This window comes from Corvus kubaryi, unplaced genomic scaffold, assembly GCF_017639235.1.
Source record: "Corvus kubaryi isolate FWS band 111438036 unplaced genomic scaffold, C.kubaryi_AGA036_p1.0 37334, whole genome shotgun sequence".
In the NCBI taxonomy this organism is placed as follows: Eukaryota; Metazoa; Chordata; class Aves; order Passeriformes; family Corvidae; genus Corvus; species Corvus kubaryi.
In genome coordinates, this window is record NW_024581108.1 from 2,248,637 (window position 1) to 2,268,647 (window position 20,011).

General features: G+C 53.3%; 1 protein-coding gene across 3 annotated transcripts in view; it reads left to right on the forward strand.

Annotated features, from left to right (window-relative positions):
• Positions 1-16: 16 nt before the first annotated feature.
• The window catches only part of LOC121665522 (nitric oxide synthase 1 adaptor protein), a 38,510-nt gene continuing 18,515 nt past the window's right edge, over positions 17-20,011 (forward strand). For 2 of the 3 annotated variants that reach the window (XM_042029842.1, XM_042029843.1), the window contains exons 1-2: positions 17-178; positions 9,988-10,059. In XM_042029842.1, coding sequence (XP_041885776.1) covers positions 74-178; positions 9,988-10,059 — 177 coding nt within the window. In that variant the 5' untranslated portion in view covers positions 17-73. Of the gene's footprint in view, positions 179-3,653; positions 3,883-9,987; positions 10,060-20,011 lie in introns of all 3 variants that reach the window. The other variant, XM_042029841.1, reaches the window with a different exon arrangement.

The window sequence follows — 20,011 nt, forward strand, 5'->3', positions numbered from 1 at the left end:
CCGGGCGGGGCGGGGGCTCGGCGGCGGCAGGGCCGGGCGCGCTGCAGGGCTGCCCGGCCGCCGCGGGGCCGCCATGCCCGCCAAGTCCAAGTACAACCTGGTGGACGACCGGCACGACCTCCGCATCCCCCTGCACAACGAGGACGCCTTCCAGCACGGCATCTGCTTCGAGGCCAAGGTGGGCGGCGGGCGCGGGGGTGCCGCGGGGGTCGCCGCCCGGCGCTGCGCGCCGACGCTCCGGGATGCACAGTTTTCCAGCTCTCTTTTCGCATAGCTGTGGGGGTTTTGTGCTTTCCCCGCAGCCCTTCCCCTTGGCGTTGCCTGGTCTCCCCCAAACTCAGCTGCAGAGTTGGGCGAGGCTTCCCACCTATCCCGTAGGGATGCCCAGACCGGTGGGAAGGGTCAGGCTGGAGTGGGATCACCCTCGCGCTTCACCCCAGCATCCCTCCCTGGCCCTGCATCCCTCCAGGGCTCTGCGTGGTGTTGCTTGGGGACGCTGGCCCCAAGAGCGGGGTCTGTGTGCATCTTCCCGGGAAGGAGCGGAGGGCTCGGGCTTCGCTCTGCGGCTCCAGCGCTGTGGGTAGTGCCGGGGCGCCGCTGGGATGGGAGACGGGTGGTTGGGGTCTGCAGGGTGCCTTGAACCCTGGTGCTCCTCTAGCGTGAGCAGCCGGATGAGCTGTGTGCCATTTGCGGTGCAAGCGGTCAGGGACACGCACCCGAAATAAAAGCTTGCTATTTCTCTTTACGTTTATATCCTTGCTAGTGGATTTGGCACCAAGTGCTCTTTTCTTTTTATCTTTTCCGTTGGGACTTTTCTTTCTCTTGCTCCACGTCGGCTGTGGCTTCCCGCAGGCTGGCGCTTGCCATCTCGCAGCAGACTGGGAAAAGCCAAGCTACCGAGGAAGGAACGCTGGCCAGCAGTAAATTGAGAAGGAGCTGGCCAGAAGACTTGGAAAGGGGAAACATAAAATCCTGCCCCGTTTTTTTCTCCTGGGGGACATGGTTATCATGCTGATGGAGATACTCAAGTGAGGTTGACTTAGGAGAAAAGCCTGGTGTAAAACCGTTCTGAGCGGCAGGAAGGCAGGCGTCTGTCATACATTGTTCCCTTCGGAGAACACGTGCTGTCAGGGGAATAAAATTTGGCATCTAATTGTGTGCAATGCCCTCGGGGCAAGGCTGCGGCTCATCGGAGGGTGTCAAAGTGTTATTTTCCCCCTTTTCCCGGGGCCGGGAGGGTTCCTCTGCAGAGGCCGTCACCTGCCCGATGGCAGGCACTGTGCTGCAGAGAGCAAAACAGTTGTTTATGGAGCAAACTTAAACCTGCTTTGCAACTATTTGCTGGGAAAGGCTGTTCAAGCTCAACTTTGCAGCCTTTCGCTCCTGGGTGATTGGAGCCGATTGCTGTTTTACTGCCAGCACCTGCTCACCCCTCACCTGCGGGGAGGCTGCAAAGCATCTCGCCTTCTATCCCACGTGCCTCTTCCATGCCAGGTTTGGGTGACCCGGCTTGGGGGCTGAGGAGTGGGATAGGGCGTCAGCAGCCCCTGGGTCTGCTCAGGCTTATCTCTGCTCCACGCTGCCGGTCTGGCTGCATTAACGCAGTGCTGCATATTAGCCTTTGTTAGCTCCTCTTTTTCTTATTTGGTATCCGGTGGCACGCGCTAATGCCAAGCACAATCCGTACGAAACCCAGCTTCTGAATTCGTGGGTTTCTCCAGCAGCCCTCGATGCCAGATACAGAATGCAGATGGCTGAGGCAATTACTCTATCCTTTTATTAGATTGCTGGAGATTAATTAAATGCTTACACTCCTTTACTTCCTTTTATCCCCAAGAATCCCAAGCACTTACACCCGCACGGCTCTTGTTGCAGCCAGGCACCCAGCGCGAGTCACAAAAATGCAGAGCTCTGATTTAGAGCAGAACTTTGGGGAAGATTAAACCAGAAAAATGCTCGTCTGGGGTGTCAGGACTCACATGGCTGTCTCCTAAAATCCTCCTGGGATAGCTGATAGTGCGGGCAGCGGGGATCCCGATGTTACAGCTCAGCAGCTGGATCAGTGCTCTTTGCTCCAGCAGCCTGAGATTCCTGACGAGCTTGCCTGGGGCTCACTGCAGGGGGGTGATGTGGGCCTGAGTTAGTATGTGCTGATTTATTGCTTTAATTTTTAATTGTATTTTTACACTCAGACCTGCTGCTGTCTTTAAGTGGCACGTGTGGTGGGTGCAGTGCATGTTTTGGTCCATCACTAGCAGCTGGCATCCATGCTCTTGTTCCCCTTGTCTCTCTCCTGAGGGAATCTTGGCATCCTGGGTGACTGGGTGGCCACTGGCAGTCAGAATTTGAACCTTTGTCAAGCAGAGGGTGATGGACTTGATGTGAGGCAAGCGGTGCTGTCACTTGAGATGCGATGCCATCAGGAGGCTTGTGCCTCTTGTCCCCACTGGAGCCACTTGCAGCCATACGTGCTGGCACAGGGTCACCGAGTCAGAGCAAAGTGTGCCCCAAGGATTATGTTAATCCATTTTCTGGAGATAAATCCAAGAGTTGGAAAATCCCACTCCATCTTCTTAGGAACAGTAATACATTTCACACTTTTGGATCTGTTTTCATTGGCCACTTCTCTTGGCACCAAACCCTGCTGTATCCCAGAGATGCCTTGGTCAGGCTGCAGGGGATCAGAGGAGCTGGCTCCGAGGGGAGGCAGAATGCTTGTTTTCTTCTGCGTCTTGCAGTCTGAATTGTTGAGTAAAATCAAAAGCCTGGTCTCTTGGGTTAGCTGAAACGTTTGGATGAAAGAACTGAGAGCTGCAGCATGGTGCAGGGGAGAGGACAGAAATTCCCACTGGTTTTCTGGTTAAATAAATGGGGATGTAGAGAGGAAAGACACCTCCTGCTCTCATCCACTTCCATGAAGAGAGGGATGTGAGCTTACTCCTTATCTTCCCAAAGCCTTGGTGCTGCAGGACAAAATCCAGGGGCCACCTTTTGCAACACCAGCAGTTCTGTGCATTCAGGAATTATGACTCAGGCTGTTCCAACGCCTCCAGAGAGAGCAGCAGGCAGAGGGAATGGAGTGGGGTGGTAGAGCCTGGCACTGGATTGCCAGACCCTCATCTGTGGAAGTGCAGGGGAGCTGGGTGCTGCTGGCTTTGCTCAGGGACATCATTACTGTCCATGTCCTGGGCTGGGCTGGTGTTTCCTCCTGCCCGAGAGGTCTTGTGGTCCAGAGCAAGGTCCCACCTGCCAAATGCCCATTATTTGGAAACAGCTGTTAATCCTTCAGTCCCGTTAATCCCTTCACAGCACCTTAATGTACGTGGTTCCCAAAGAGGGGGCAGATAGGTGTGAGGACCCTCTCTGCTGCTGCTCCCCCGTGTGCAGGCAAGGGGAGAGGAAGCTGCCCAAACACACCTCAATCCTTGGTTGACCCAGTGCCTGTGGTCTGGGACTGCCATGGGCCTGGGCATCACATGCTGAAACCTGCTGTTCCTGATACCAGACCTGCTTGCAGATAAATGTGGGACTCAAGGTTCGGGAGGGTTGCTGTTCTTCTGTGCAGCAGGTGGGGTTTTTGGGTTTGGCTGGTGGGGTTTTTTTTTTCCCTTAAGTGGTCTTGGCAACCAGGCACTTTCTCTCATTTTTCTCAGTGCTTTTCTCTGCTTCTGTGCGTGGGAAACTGAAGTTGAACTGAGCATCTGCTGCTGTCTATGTTTGGAGATGGGACATGGAGGAGACTTAAGTCTGATCCATTCTGTCCCTTCCTCTGAACCTCTCCAGTCCACCTGCCTGCCACCCTCCAGAGGATGCGAGCACCGGCAGGCACTGCCAGTTGCTCCAAAGAGAAATCCTTCATCAGGAAAACAATTATGGCCTCAGGTGAACACTAAGCAGGGAGTACATGTGTGTTTCCACTCCTGTGTATATTTTTATGTACTTAGGGGCTGCAAATATAAGCGTTGGAAGTGAGTTGAATTGCAGGCAGCCCTGATCGAGGTGTTCAGTTCCCCTCCACTGCTTCAGGCACCCTTCCCAGCAAGGGCCCTTTTCCTGGAGGGCTGGGAAGCAGGAGACAGGTTGTGTGAAGCTCTGCACCAGTTTGGCTGCCTGCGAGAGAATTGGCAGCTCTGTTTGGGGGCTGTTTGTACTGGCAGCTCTGGTGTGCTCTGTTGGGGCTGCTCAGCCCAGAGCAAAGCTGCAGTGTGCCTGAGCCGGATTGCTCGCTCCAGGCTATAAATAACCTTCCCAAGTCTACGAAGGTTCTTGTCTGAAACAGTGGCATATTTCTGCCATACTTGTTAAGTCAGTTCATAGGCTGCTTAGTGAAGCTCTTAGCAAAGAAAACTCAGTCTGGATTTGGCAAAGCCGTGTGTGCCCAGACTGGGTCCCAGACGGGCGGCGCGTGGGCTCTGCAGATGCCAGAAGGTCCCGAGGGAGCAGCAGCGGGGGTGGGATGCTCCCAGCCCTGCTTTCTGCAGTGCTCTGCTCTTGCACATCCCTGCCGAGGCCGTAGCTGGGTGTAGGTGCAGGAAGCACAGGCCCTGCGTGGGGGCAGCTGTGGGCGGTGTGCCTGGGTGGGGAACGGAAACACGGCGAGTGGACAGTCCTGCTCCACTGGCATGGAAAAGCTTCATCCCTCCTCGGCACCTGCTGGCTCTGTGCCCTGCTGTCCCCGCTGCACAGCCACCTGCAGCAAAGGTGTTTCCCCTTTTCACGTGAGCCCTGCTTTGGCTGGTGGGAGGGGAGGGTGGGTGTGGTGCTCACGGCTCTGGTGAGTGTCTTGGAGTCCCCAGAGCTCTGTGTTTTTGGCAATTGAGCCCTGCTGCAGCTCCTAAGCAGAGCAAGTGCTGCTGGGACCAGCAGACACATAAGCGCTGATGTCCTTAAGGGTTATCCCTGGCCAGTGCTGCCTGGTGTGAGGGTCCCTGGTGTGTTAATGCCCAGTGTCCAGGTGCACAGCTCTGGATGGGTCTGATCCCCTGCCTCAGACCACCTGGCTGCCAGGGCTGGATGTGCTGTCTTCAGGGTGCAGAGCCCTGCTAAGGGAGGAACTGGGCAAGGCTGAGGTGCCCAGCTCAGCAGAGCACCCGTCTGCTGGACTCAGAATAGAAAGCCAGGGCCTTTTTCCGTTCAAGTCGGCTGGCATCGTGAACTTTCCATCCCTTTTGGCCTCTCAGACTGCACCACCACAGTCTGAGTAAACTTCCCTCTATCCATGCAGCAAGGCTGGGTGTTCCTGAGGTGCAGGGCAGAGCTGGGGCCATGCCAGCCCAGACCCTTGGCTCCCCGGGCTGAGGCCATGCATGGGCGACTGGAGAGCAGGAAGAGTGGGACAGCAAAAGTCCTGGGAATGGATTTCTCCTTGCTTTCCCTGACAGCAGCAGCCTGGGGAGAAATCCTTATCAGCCAGACTGCAGACAGACAGGGTGTTCCCCGGGTGCTGGGGAAATGAAGAGGTTTCAGACTGGTGCCTGAGCACTTTGTCCCTCACTTCGTGGCACAGCCATGTGTGGCGGGGCCAATGTCCCAGTACCAGGTGTAGCCTCACACCGTCCTGGACTCTGTAGAAATCTGGGGACCCTTGTGCCCCGTATGGGATGGCCCCCATCGGGCTGCTGGTACCTCTGGTAACCCCTCCCTAACCCGGGGGCAGGATCCCCTGTTCAGACAGTGCTCTCCTGGCCCTGAAGACAGCCTGGGGCTGGTGCCAGCATGTCCCCCCGCCCTGCTGCCTGCCTGCAGCTCCCATAGAGAAGCCGTGGCTCCTCATCTGTGGCAGGGTCTCTGGCTCGGGGTGGCTCTGGAAGCTGGAAACCGGCAGCCAGCCAGTCCAGGCTCCCCTGTAAGCTGGGGATGATTCAGCCCTGACCTTTGCACGCGGTATTGGGCTGTCAGAGCAGCAGGAAGGCGGCAGCTCCTCCCCACGAAGGCTTTGGCTGCCCACCTCTGCCCACCACCGATCTCATCAACACCCCTTCCAAGGTGTCCCCTGGCAGTGATGCGATTGGCCTTCAGTTTTCTGAAAATATCTGCCACCTGCTGTCACAGAAAAAGCAACTTCTCAAGAAAATTCATTTCTGACAGAGCAGAAAACGAGCAGTATTAAACAGCCTCGAGGAAAAATGAGAAACTGAGTGACTTGTGCAAACAGTCCCTTGGCAAAGTGCTCCCCTTTGTTTTCTGTTCAAAAAACAAATTTATTTTTTTTCCCTGGCATTTCCCAGAACTGGGCAGATCTTTGGTAAGCCATGGGCAGAGGGTGAGTGGTGTAGGCTGTGTGCAGAGGCCCCTTCCCACTGTGCCTGGGACAGAGAGGAGAGCCTGTTTGCATGGGGAGGGGACAGCAAGCAGAGTCCCTTTGGGTGCTGAGAAGGCCGGTGGGTGATGGCCACCTGTGCCATGGCAGGGGGAGGGATTGCCCTTTCTGGGGAGCCTGGAAGGATGGATGGAAGGCTGGATCCCACACATGGGGATCAGGAGCGGCAGGGCATACGAAGGACCGAAAGCACCCTACAAAAGAGGTGCTTTGTGCTGGTATCACAGCCTTGAGCAGCTCTGGCTGTTGGCAGTGTGAGGGCTGCCTTTGTGGGGCTGCCAGGGCTCCTGCTGCATGAGGGACCCCCTTGGCTGCCCATTCACCGTGCGGGTGGCCTTTCTTCTCCTAATTGGGCTGGGGAGGAGGAGGCTGCCCAGGACTGCCCTCCCCACCTTCAGAGCTCGGGTATCGGTGACCCCCTAATCCCATTTGGCTCTTGGGTGCGGGTGGGAGGCTCCAGTTCTGTCCCCCCATCCCTTGGCAGGGTGGTGGGGCCGTGGATCTGGAGGTGATTATTTGGAAAAGCCACATCCTGCATATGTACATATGTTCTCCCCCTTGGTTCGCGGGGGCTTGGGGAGGGTGAGCTCTTTCATGGGTTTATTTTCTTTGTCAGCTCTTTTGCACAGCTTTATTTTCTTCCCTTTTGTCTCGGGCACCTTCCTTTCTCCTTCCTGCCTCCCTTTCCCAGGGGGTCAGCTGGCTGGCACGGATGCTGGCCCGAGCCCTGGGAGCCAGGACAACGGCCCTTGCAGGGACTGGGACCACCGCCGTGTGCCTGGCACCTCGCTGGGGGCACGTGTGTGTTAAAAGGAAGGCAAAAATCTGTGCCTGGGAGTCCCCATGTTTGGGGGGGGGGTTGTGGGGAGGGGGGGTCTCTGAAGCTCCTGCCCTGGGAGAGAGGGAGCTCAGCGGTGGGTTGGAGTGAGAGGGAAGTATTGCACTGTGGAGGCTCTGGCTGCTTTACTTATCCTCATCTTTACTTCACCTGCTTGTTCCCACACCTATTCCCACAATTAAAATTGGTGCTGTGAGTAGGAGGGCTGGAGGAGAGGGGAGCAGGAGCAGCCCTTGGTGTGCTCATTGCCTGCAAATCACTACTAAATAGGGATGGCTTCTCAGACCATCCCCCCATCTCGCCTGGCAAGTGGTTTAGCTGAAAGACCAACCCCCAGGTCCCCATTTTTGGGGGATACTCACCACATTGTGAGGGGTTACTCTTCTGCAGTGCACTTGTCACATGTGATTTCTGCCCTGAAGGAGAAATCTGTGGAGACTTTGTCCATCTGCTGAGTTGTGTGAAATGTGTAAAAAATACCTGCCTCCAGAGTGGAGGGAGGGGAGGGTGTTTTTGGAGCTGTGAGTGCAGTAATTGTGCGAAGTGAGCCCACACTGGGACTGGATGTGCTGTGGGCTCTGGTGTGAGCACCCACAGGCTGTGGCATACAGCAGGATGCCCTGGAGACCAGGTTTGGAGCAGAGGTGAATCCTGCAGGGTTTGTGACCTGTGCCCCCCTTGGTTTGGGTACGTGTGAACATGAGCTGGAGAGGGGCACAGATAGGACAGCATCCAGACATCCCTACTGCTGGTGCTGTTTCTCAGGAGGCCTATCCAAGGAGGTGGTGCCTGGCCCAAGGGGGTGTCTGGTTTCTTCTCCATTACATGCTTACAGGGCACCCCAGCCCTGCTGGGCTCACACATGCAGTTGTGGCCATGAGGTTGTGGTGGGCAGCCAGGAACTTGGCGTTGCTGGAATCCATGTGGCCGTGGGAGCCAGCAGTGGATGCAGCTGTGTCCTACCCAGCTGGCACTGCTTGCCCTGTCCTTGGGCATGGCTGTGTTCTGCACCTGCCTGGGCAAGGAAAGCACAGGGGAAGGAAAGTGATTACCAGGCACTGACCTCATGCAGCTGGGAATAGCTGAAAGAAGATCGGCTTCCTCTGGCTGCAAAAGTCTGTGCTTCTTGTCATATGAGATAAGAATCCTGCTTCTCCAGGTGGTCCCTGGCGGAAAAGTGATGTGGGAAGGCTTGGTGGGGAAGTACAACAGGGATGTTTGCCTGGCAGAGCAGGATGGGGAAAGGCTTCTTCCTCAGGTCCTCATGGTGACTGCAAGTTCAGGGCTCCGGCTGCCTCTATCCTTCTCCTCAGCTCCTGCTTTTTACTGATGGTGCCCGGAGTTTACATCAGAAACGGGGCTGTATTGATGTCCAAGATGCCTCTCTCGGATGACGTGCCCCTTTGAAGGGGTGGCAGACTGTGTGTAGGGGATGTGACAGGGAGTTCACCCAGAGCTGTGCGCTCTCAGCAGGGCAGTGAGGGGCTGGGGCTGGGCAGCTGGTGCTGCGTGTGCCGCGCGTCGTGGGCTGTAATTCCCGGTTACGTAAGGCTGCCCTGCACCGCGGCAGCCTGCACGGCACGTGACGCACACGCCAGCTGTTTGGGGGTATTTTTATATCCTCTCTCTTCACATCTCCCCTCGGCACCGACGGCCCGGTGCTGGTCACTGGACACCTGCCTCTGTGTCCCCCCAGGCAGGAGCTGCACATCTGGGGATGGCCTTGCCGAGCTGCTGGGCTTCTTGGGTTGGGGCGTGGGGCCTTAGCAAGGAGGGCTCTCAGAAATGCAGGGCTCTCTGAGTTTCAGCTCATACACAAAGCCCAGGCGTGGTCATGCATCCCCTGCACCGTGCCTTCTCTCCTTAGAGGTGGCAATCCCAGTGGAGAGGAGCTGGGAGTCCCACAGCAACGCTGGGAGAGAAATAACTCCTCTCAGCAGCCTCTGCCTGCGTGGTGACGCCTGAACATGTGTTGAGACACTTAGGCACCCATGTCAGTGCTGCTGCTGGAAACCAGTGACCTGGGCTTTCATGGTGTCAGCAGAAGTTATGGCCATATTCACTAAACCCCTGCTGGGTTTAGTGCCCGTGCTGTGCTGCCGAGGGTTACGTCAGCCCCTGTGTCGAGATGAAGCGTGGGAGCACAGAAGGCCAGTAAATAGGCTCAAAATGCTTTTCTTCTAACCACACGTTTTTAGTGCTCAGCATTGACTCTTCATCGCTTGTCTGTTTTCTGATCCTTCTTCAGAATCTGCCCTCTTCCATTTTATTTTTAAAAAGGTTTTTGTTCGGCGTCTCTCCGTGCTGGGTCGCAGTGGCGCTGCCTTTGGTCCCCTTTGAATAGCAAAGCGGCTCCTTTATTCTGGAGGCTAGGCCTGGAGGCTCAGCATCCCTGCAAAAACAGCCATGGTTTTGGCAGGGCTGTAATTGAATAATGCAGGGCCTGTCACAGGACAGGTTGGTCCAGCTATTTTAGGGATATTCCAATATCCAGGTCTGTAATAGATGACTCACTGCAGCCGAAGGGATATTTGTTTATACCTGTGTGCTTTGATCATGGCCTAGATGAGTGAGTCCTGCTGGCCTGCTGGCTGAAGCTATTTTATTACTAGAAAAAGGGTTTTTGACTACTTGCAATGTTGCGGTGAGGGAGCAGCTTCATGATGGGAGGCGTGCAAGGATTCAGGTACAGCAGGCAAAATGCTGCTCGTTCCCCAGAAGTGACCCTGGGTTCCCTCTGTGGATAGTGTGAATACCACTGAGGCCGTGGTGGGACCATAGGGTTTCCAGTGCTGTAGGAACTTGACTAATCTCCTTTCTTTCCCTACAGTACATCGGGAGCCTGGATGTGCCACGGCCAAACAGCCGGGTGGAGATCGTGACGGCCATGAGGCGCATCAGGGTGAGTGTGGCCAGGGTGCTCCTTCCCCTTCTGCGTCAGGGTGCCTGGAGTTCTCCTCCATCTGCCCGTGCAGCTTTGTCTTGTGTAAATCCTGTCCTCCAGTGTACTCATAACTCTGTGTTTTTCACTGTCCCTCTCTCTGCTGACATCTCCATGTCACCCGGGCACGGTGCCTGCAGGCTCTGTGTGGCGTAGCCCTATTTGCAGCATGGCTGTCCCCGTGGTACCTGGGCATCCTGTGCAGTAGCAGGGCTCTGTCAGTGCTCCCAGTGCTGCATCCCGTGCTGTGGAGGCAGGAATGGGGTGAAAGGTGGATGTGGGATGTCAGGCTGCTGGCCCCGGATGGTAACTGTAGCATGTCCACGATTCGGAGGATTTCCTCATTTTTCGGTCCCAATAACAAAGTAACAACAAGCTACTTGTGCAAGAGGTAGTTTAGGGTTTTACTGCTTGTGTAAGAATTTCAGCAACATGAAAATTCAGGCGCTGCCTGGATATGGCAGCAGCTTAGTGCTAAATGGCAATGTGCAAATTAAGGTGCAGAGTAACGAGCTCTGGGGCTGGCCAGCAGTGAGCTTGTTTAATGGTGAGTAGGTCAGGGGGTGTCTGTCATCTGGTAATGAAGTCATCTGGCTTCCCAAAATACTTACAGCCAGGATATGGGACACTCCTGCCGTATAATGCTTGGCCAGTAGCCAGGAGAGGAGCTTTTCTTCTGCTCCCCAGCCTCTCACCAGCACAACTGGAAGGTGTTCAGAGGGGGCTGGCAGGGGAACAACCCATGTACCCCATAACTTGCTGCCCCCAGGCTTAAAACAGCAGGAGCTTGACTGCTCTTCAACAAGGGACAGCCCTTTGGGCTGGACCTCAGTGTGCTGTCTGTGGCCTCGTGGCCGCAGGTGTGGGTAATTTGGTCTGTCCTTGGGCCACAGCAAGGAGTCTACCCTGTCCTCCCGGGATGGCTCTCCCCTGGGAATAACACTCTTCACTGGAAGGACCCGAAGGCACTTGCAGGGACATTGGGTAATGGATGAGCTGTCTTTCTGCTGGTCTCATGGGATCCCATAAGCACCAAAGCTGCTCCTGTCACTGAGCAGCTGTACCAGAGCTCTGCTCCTCTCAGCCCTCCGTGCAGACTCTTGGTATAATCTCATTTTCCCTTTCACCAGAGGAGAGGAGTATCATATCCCAAGGTAAGGAGTATCACATCCCAAGGACACAGATTTCAAGGCTCTTCTGTTTCAAACTTTGAGGGTGTAAATAGTTTGTGGGCTTTCCTCAACAGCTTTCCTATCTTCTGTCTTGTCCTCTCTGTGGAGGTTGATGTTGTAACTGGTGCACAAACTGGGAAGTCCTTTATGGCATGAGTTTTTTGTCCAGACGAGGTTTGGGACAGAACAACTGTTATGCCATTGAGAGCTCTTATAAACAGCGGTTTCCTTCACTGCCTTTCAAGACTTTTGAAAGAATGCAGCTCCAGCCCCAAAAATCACAGAGCTCCACCTCAGTATGGGAGGATTGGAACAAATCTGAGGGCTTAAGTAAACCCTGGGGGAAAAAGAAGAGCACCAGAACATCCTTGTTGACCAATACAAATAAACTCAAGCACAGTCTAGAAAATTCATAGGTACAGCTCTGAATGGCGAGGAAAGGACACAGAGCAGGGTAAAATAATGGTTTCTCATGGTGAATGATGTATTTGAAGCGTGTGCTCAGGCTTTCCTCACCTGTGTAAGACAGAAGAGATGCAAGTCATTGAAAGGCTGACTTTGCAGATCAGATCTGCCAGAGAGACTTTGAATGTGTGTTTATTTGTTGGGGCTGCTGTTTGTGAGGAGGGTGCCAGGTTGGTTGGTTTGATGGCTGTTTACGTGCAAAGCCCCCCCGGTTTCCTGTGCTTTGCCCTGGCTGTGTGCCTGGCAGCAGGACACAGCATTGCTGAGGGCATTTCTGGCTGGGCTGGGTGCCGGGGGCTCGTTTCAGTTTGGCTGGAGCTGAAGGAATGCATGTCCTCCTTAAAGAGCACAGCTACCCTTGTGCTTTACGGAATAAAATAATCTCATAATATTGGCATGGGGAAACCAGAGGAAGAAAAAGTTTATTTAGGCACAGAAAGCAAGCAATGAGAGATCATCAAGTGCAAGCAACAGCAGTTCTGTGTGTAGGGTGTGAAGCAGCTGCTGACCCTGAGGTTTGTGTGGTTTTTAATGCAGTCCCTGGTTTAGGGGGAAAAGTGCTCTGTCTCATTTTGTTCCAAGTTAGTCAGTGCTGGTGAAGGAGGGGAACCCTCACCATCCCCTCTGCTGCTTCAACTCCCCTTTCTCAGTGCTGCCTTCACCATAGCTGCTTTCTGGGCTTTGCCTCTAAATGCTTAAAAAAATGATTCTGCAAAGAAGTGAGGATGCTCTCTGCCCCAGAGTGAGGATCCCAGTGGGGAGGATGCCCTGGAAGCCCCCCATGACTGCCCGTGCTGGGCTGGGAGCAGGGAGGGACTGGGACAGCAGCAGCACCTCCTGTAGCGCTGCCTCCCTTCTACTCCCCCGCACTCGGGGCCTGGCAGATCCTGGCTTCCTGTTTAGATGGAGACCTGACCCTTTGGGGGCACAGAGGAGGACACTGCATAGCTGACATTGCTGGGATGCCTGCTGCAGGCAGGCTCGCTGCTGCTGCTGCCACGCTGCACTCTGCAGAGCAGAGCAATGGCCGTGGGCAGGACGGCTCCACCTGAGCCGTGTAGGCTGAGCCCAGATCTGGTCCCTTTTGTGGATCAGGGGTGAGAGGGACTTTAAACAGGGGGTTGGTGTTGCAGGCCACGGATGCCATCCACTTCCTCTGCACTGCTGAAGGGTTGGTGATGCCATGGCCATCCTCGTGGCCCTGGCCAGAGGGAGTTTCTGCCCAGAAGCAGGAGAATGTAGAGAACTCCTGGGATTCTTGCAGCTTGGGGTGAGGAGGGAAGGGGAGGTGCTCAGCTGACTGTCTCTGCTTTTCCTTCCTGCATGGACTGGGCTTGCTGGGGATACAGCCCTCACTGCACTGCCCCTGGTGCAAATCCCTGGCCCTGAAATGACTCAGTGGAATGGGACATTAGCCATGCTAGAGATCCACTTGGAGGGCATTTTGTGAGCATTTGCTGCAGCTTTCCTCCGAAACCCACATCTCTCCTGCAGACCACTGATGGCCACATATGTAATAAATACAACAGACCAGGGCTTGTTTTCTGGGCAAGCAGCAGGGCTTGTGTGAGTACAACTGGCTCCGTTCCCCTCCTCATCCCAGAACAGGGTGACCCAGTCCCTGTTGCTTCATGCTCTGAACTGCTGGAGTAGGTTGGCTTTCAAAATGCTCCTTGGCTCCTCTGGAGGCAAGCTGTAAGGAACAGATCCGTACGTCCAGGAAGTTACCTGTGGGCACCTGAACATCAAAAAGCCCCAAATTAAGAGTGGTGTATCTTCCCAACCCTAAGGATTATGAGCTGTTGAAGATTTCAGTTGAAAGTGCCTGGGGAGGTGGCAAGATATCTTTTTCCTTCCCCTCCCTTCCCGGTGAGCTCCTGGGCCCTAAGTGACAATGACAACTGTATATTTTTTATGTTGTCATGATGTAAATACATGCAGAGGCTTTCCTCTCTGTGCCCCTGTCATGTCTCCAGTGCAGCCAGTGCTGCCTGGCTGGGGCTTGGTGCCGTGGTTCTAGAGAATTTGGAATTGGCCCTTTTGGATTGCTGAGTGCAGCTTTAATCCAGGTTTTCTTTGGAGCCAGAAAGGATGAAATCCTATATAGGCGCTTCTTAAAAGCTGCCTCTGTGAAAGTCTTCTGCAAGTCTGTTTCTGGGAAGTGTCCAGCTGAGTTTTGCAGGCTCAAAACAGGGAGGCATTCCAAGCACTTGAAAATCTTGCTTCTCTACACCTCCTACTCTGTCAGGTACATCTGATTTTGTGGGACTTCGGCTGCTTTGCATAGCTGAGCTCAGTTTTAGCAAATTGGCAAAACTGCTGAATTTCAACAAGCTTGTGTAAAGCAAGATTTTGCATCCTCTGCAGGCCACAGGTGCAGTTGGACTGGTGTGAAAATTGATGTGTGTGGCCAGTTATTTGTGTGGAGCTCCTGGTGTAACTTGGAGCTTATTTAATTAGAATATTTCTCAGATATCCCTGCTCCTGCCAATGGTGAATTTTTAAAAGCATGAGGCCATTTACAGCGATGCCTTCCTTTTTTTTCTTCTTTTCTCTCACCGTGCATGGCTGTCCCTGCTGTAGAATGGAGCAAGCTGGCCCTGGTTGCCTGGGACAGCCCACCCCTGTCTGTCTGTGAGGACCAGCACAGTGGGAAGTGGGCTGGCCAGGAGATGCTCAGGCTTTGGCCACCTGAAGAGAGCACAGCCTGCTCCGTGCCAAGTCACGGCGCTTGGTGCAAGGTGAATTATTGACGAGCTAATGACTCGATGTGGTTATCCAAGATGAACAAGATTATGTCGTATTAGATCTGGGAGGAACTGAAAGGAGGTCTGTAATAATTTCAATTGCTCTTTCAGTGCTCTGACAGTCACAGTAAAGGGGTGAAGCCTTCTGGGCAAGCTCATATTTCTCCTGGCATCACTGGTGCCACTTAATGTCATGATAAAATAATGGCTAGTCTGGTATTGCTAAGCATGAAATATGCCAGGATCTCATCCTGTGGTTAGCGTTTAATCAATAAACTGGTTAAATTAGTACCCAGATTGATTGGAGCAGCCTTTTGTCCAAGACTGCCCACAGGGGAGGGATGGTTTCCAGGAGAGCTGGCCAAAGTGTGGTGACCCTGGCTTTATTGTCTGCCTTAATATCATTGCCAGGTTGGGATGAGTGTTTTCCAGTGGAGCTGTGGGCTCCAGTGGAGTGCTTTCCAGTGGAGCAGTGAGTAACGTGAGTTATAATGCACATATAGTAAAATGAGTTTAGGGAGGTAAATGACTCCATGTGGCAGAAGACAGGCATCTGGACTGTTGAAGAGGTGTGAAGTGTGAGCCATTAATACTGGAAAGCAAAGTCTGAGCCCTGGAGGAAGGCAGTGAGGAAAGGGCTTTGGGCACTGCTTGCCAGAGAGACTTTGGGAAGGCGCTGAGAGCCCTGAGACGCGAGCAAGTACTGCCTGTGCCGGCTGTCTCCTGAGCGTGCTGGGTCACGCAGTGGCAGGAATGACTGGGCTCAGCCAGACGTCTGACCTGGTGGGTGCTGAGGAGATGAGGAACAGGCATGCTCCTTCGTCCCCTGGGAGCTGGCTTGCTAAATAAGTCATGATAAGCACATTGTCTTTCAGCTTCCAGGAATGCCTAATCTAAGAGTTCTCTGCCAAACTTGGGACAGTAGTGTGTCCCTCGTGGCCAGGCTCCAAAACATGGTGGGGTAGACAGGAAAGAGCAGGGAGTTCCCAGCTGGATGGAGAGCTAGGGTGTGGAGCCAGTGAGGATGAAGGAAACTATAACCCAGGTGGGGGAGCGTGGTTTGGGAAAGCTCCTGAGCCAGGAGGTGCATGCCATGTGTGGTCTTCCCCATACCTCCTGTGTCCCTGAGGAGCTCAGCACTTCTGCTCTGGGCAAGTGTCCCGCGGGCAGGCGACGCTCAGGGCTCTGGCCAGAACACATCGAGTGGCGCTGGGCACGCCAGCACAGGCAGCAGTGTTCCTGGTGGGTGATGCTGGCCTGCAGCCAGCCCAGTGCCTTTGAGAGGGCTGGGAGCCAAGCAGGCACCAAGCCCAGGGCAGGACTGGAGCTGCTGGCAAAAAGCTGGGAGGCAGCAGTGCCTTCTGTCCTCTCCAGCCCCATCATACATCCTTGCCCTCCGTTTGCTTGGGTTGGACTTCCCTGGGTTGGACTCAGTTCCTTCTCTGGGAGCCTACGGTGTCTCCCTGTGATTCATCTCCCTCCCTGGCTGGGGGCTTTCCCCATCATGCTCACACTGAGTCACTTTACTGCCTTGTCAGTGCCACTGTCTGAGCCATCAGCAAATATCTGCGGGGAGCTCAAGGGAGAGGATGGGGAGTAATGTCTGTCAGGCTCCCTGAATGTCGGGGGAGGGCAGGCCTTCTCTATCACTCCCTCCCAGCCAGGGGATGCTCTGCTGGCTCCCACTCCCTCTCTAAGTTCATGGCCAGCGTGTAAAGTCATTTCACAAATGTCCATCCTGCATGCCCTTGTGCTTCCTCCTCTTCCTCCTGCTTCCCACTTGTTCTTCCTCAGAAATGGTCCTTCCAGCATGTTTAAGGATTGCACTGGTGGGTTGCACTATCTGTGGGGTACAGCATGCTGCACAGGTGACCCTGGCTTTCCCTGCCTCCTTCCTGTGAGGCTCCTATGTGGCACAGATGGTTTTGGTAGGGCAGCAGGCTCAGTCCAGTGCCAGGGCTCAGCTGCACCAGCAGCAGGGAAATGTGGTGCTGCAAACCTTGCTCTCTGCAGGAGCACAGACACGTGTGGAGTCTGTGGGACTGCAGATATGCCACAGGAGCTGCTGGAGCTGCCGACGGGGCTCTCGGCTCTGGCTTTCCCTCCTGCCTAGAAAGGAGTGATTTGTTGCACACTCTGCCTCCCAGGCATGAATGGATTTAGCCTGGCTGTCAAGGCAAGGAGGTCTGCAGCTTGTTCTGGGAGATTTGGGGTTGTGTTAGCGCTAGTGATTGCTGTTTGTGAGGGTTTGAAGAGTTCCTACAGAAGCTATCATCCTTTGATAGCACTCTGATTCTTCTGCAAGGTGACAGAGCTGCCTTTGATGGCCTGAGCCTCAGACTTGCATAAACCTCTGCAGAAGGCATTGTTATTGAGGTAAAGGCTGTGCTCGCTGTCACCAGCTGTAACGCACCCAGCTCAGTGCACACCAGCCCCACCACTGTCACCAAGAGGGGACAGTCTCTTCTCCTGCTAGAAGATTGCTAGTGAAGATACCCATCAGCACTTGCCTTTGCATTTTAGAGTAAATTTCTAACTGTGCCTAAGAATAAGCTCCTGGCTGCCTGACAGGTTGTTGATAAGAAAAAATAGGTTTGAGAGAGGTGTGATGAGGTTTGGCTGATTTCAGGCTCTGTAACTCATCCTGGCACCTCTCAGCAGTATCTGGTCAGTGCAGCGGACAACTGGACCTTCTCCCTGAGTTTGTGTTTCTTCACACCCATGGCATTGCTTTTATTTGGAGATTTTCTCCCTTCTTATTTACTGCAACATGGAATTTTCACATTTTTTTTAACAAATCAGTGCTTTCATCAGTTTTCTGCCATCATGGCAACATTTTACTCTTGGGATGGAGTGGGACCAAATGCTCCCTGGTGCTGACTGCTGATGCTGCATGGGCCTGAGCAGGAGAGATGCAGGCAGCCTTATTCTGGGCAGCCACATCTTCCTGCCAGGCTTGAGTGTGTCCAGAGACAATACCTGACTCTTGCTCCGTGGTTAAAGGGAGAAATAACCTAGGAAAAGGAGACCAAAGAGTTAATAAAACCCACAAGCAGGGGTCAAGCAATATTTAGTATCCACTTTATGGGTGAGAAACCAAGACACAGGGAGACTGTGACTTGTCAGACTCCTTTTGAGGGAGACATCCCTGTGCAGGGAACTGGGCTGAATTAAAGTCAAACCAAACTGAAGTCAACTTTAAATGCTACTCTTATATATGATCCTTTCTGCTCTTGTGCTTCCCTGCTGGCCCTCAAAGGCCAAGGACCCTTTAATTTAATCTGTTGTGGTGTTCTCTGCTGCATCACCTCGGAAGAGAGACAAAAGTCTGGGACTGCAGCCTTCTGAAAAAAATGCCACGTGCCCCAGTTTCTTCCCTGCTAAAATTAATTCTTGGTGGTTTTGGCTTGGAGCTGCTGGAAGATGTTCCAAGGGATGCTGTGCACGAGTAGCCGCCAGGGAGGCACAGAGTCAGAGCTGGCCTCGCCGCCTGCAGCAAGGTGAGAGGGATTTTGGTGCGCGGCTCTGTGGCTGCGAGGGCTCCGAGGGTGTTACGGCGTGTTCCTGCCTTGTGCGGGAGCAGAAGAAAGGAGCACATCTGTTTAAAACGAGAGGTTGCAAAATCTATTGTGTGAGCTGGTCTGTGGAATGGGAGTTTAATTAGGGAGTGGGAGGAAAGGATGTATCTGTTGTAGGGTGGCAGAAGGAGCACTGCCCAGAACAAGGGAAAGGAGCCAGGCACTCTCCCCATCCCAGCAGAGGAGGCTGTAGCCTGAAGAGCATGCTGAAAGCCCTGGAGGTTCCCTGCCTCCTCCTGCCTGACAAGGTTGTCACCTCACAGGGAGGCTGCTGGGGCCACACAGGGCTGCTGCTTCTCCACGTGGCACTGTGGCCATGGATGTGGCTCCTGGCTGCTGCAGTATCCCTGTAGATGGTAGTTGGTGGGCAAAGTGATCTCCTTCAACTGGGATTTTTGGAAGGCATGGACTTTCCCATCTGAAGTAAAGTCTACCCAGGGCAAAGACTCTAGACAAAGAATTCTCAGAGAAGACAATGTTTCCTTCTCAGGCCAGGCTTCCCTGACTGAGGAAGAGGATCCCAGTGATTCTTAATCTGTTGCTTGGTTTTCAGCAGTGGGAGTGTAATATGATATGGAAAAATCCCCAACCAAACCCAGTTCCCCATGTCACGGGTTTGCTTATGGAAACTGCTGATTTGTTCCAGCAGAAGCTGCAAAAACCAGCCTGAAGTGTGTATCTGCCACAGGAAACTTCAGCAGAGATGGTTAAATTCCAGCTTAATTCTTTAACAGGAAACAGCCCAACCTGTGATGTTTTACAGTGCTGTTGTTGGATTGCAGTTGTGATACGCGTCAGAGAGAGCCATCTCTTTCTTTTTCTCTCCAAGGCCTCCGGTTTTGTTTTAGCATTTTGCTCCAATGGCATTTTCTTATTCCCTCTTAACATGATGGATGGGACTGGTCTGGACTCCTTCAAACACTCCCTGATCCTTGGGAACTTGGGGGATGTGTGCGTATCTCCAGCACAAAGAGCACATCTGTGCTGACCTTACATGCTAAGAAATCCACATTATCTAAAAGAAGCAAAATCCAGAATGATTGGCCAAAGCTGTTGGTCAGTGTGACTTGGGGTGCAGCTCCCCTTGAGCTTTCCATGAAAAAAGACCTGTCTTTCTGTGGTTTGAATGGATCCAACTTCAACTCCCAGCTAGCTGATTTTGTGCATTTGCCTAAAGTCAGAGCCTTTGATGTGAGGAAGCTCTTCCCAAGTCCCTGAGCTGTGGACAAGTGCCCACCAAGCCTGCTCTTTGGATAAGCTAAATACAGAGAGTTTGTTTTAACCTCTGGGATGTAGGAGTCTGGGGAAACTGCCTCATGTTCTTGTTCATTTTTTTCTGAACTGTTTTCTGTTTCTTCTTTGAAGTGTATGATAAAGCAGGACATGTTCTGTAGGAATGGGTTGTGTTGGTGGTGATTTCAGTAGTGCTGTGGTTTGAGGTAGTGTCACCTTTCTGTTTTGCTGCACATTGCCCAGGACCACACTGTCTTCACAGTGTCCTTTGAACTGGGATGACACCTTGCAATGCCTCCAGGGTCTTTTTAGGATACATTTCTGCCTCCTGGCAGATGCAGTTTCTGTTCCTTTTTCCTGTGAGAGGCTGCTTGGCCAATGCCATATAAAATCATCCTGAAATGAGTAGATGCCAGATTCCTGTACACTTGGCCTGGATAGCAAATACTATTTTTTTTTTTTTCCAGCCCTGCATAAAAATGAGCACTGCTATGCTTCCCTTGCTGGGGTTTCCTGGAAGCACAGTGGCTTTCTGTCATCTGTCTCTCATTGCTTCATCTCAGGCTCTGCTGCTGAGGTGGATTTCAACCCCTCTTTTCTAACTCCACCTAAAATCTTGGTACTTTCTATTACTTGGAAATTTTTTCTATAATTCTGTCTAAATCTCTCCAAAGGACCTTATTCTTGTTGCCTTTAACGTGTAGAATTTAGTGAATGG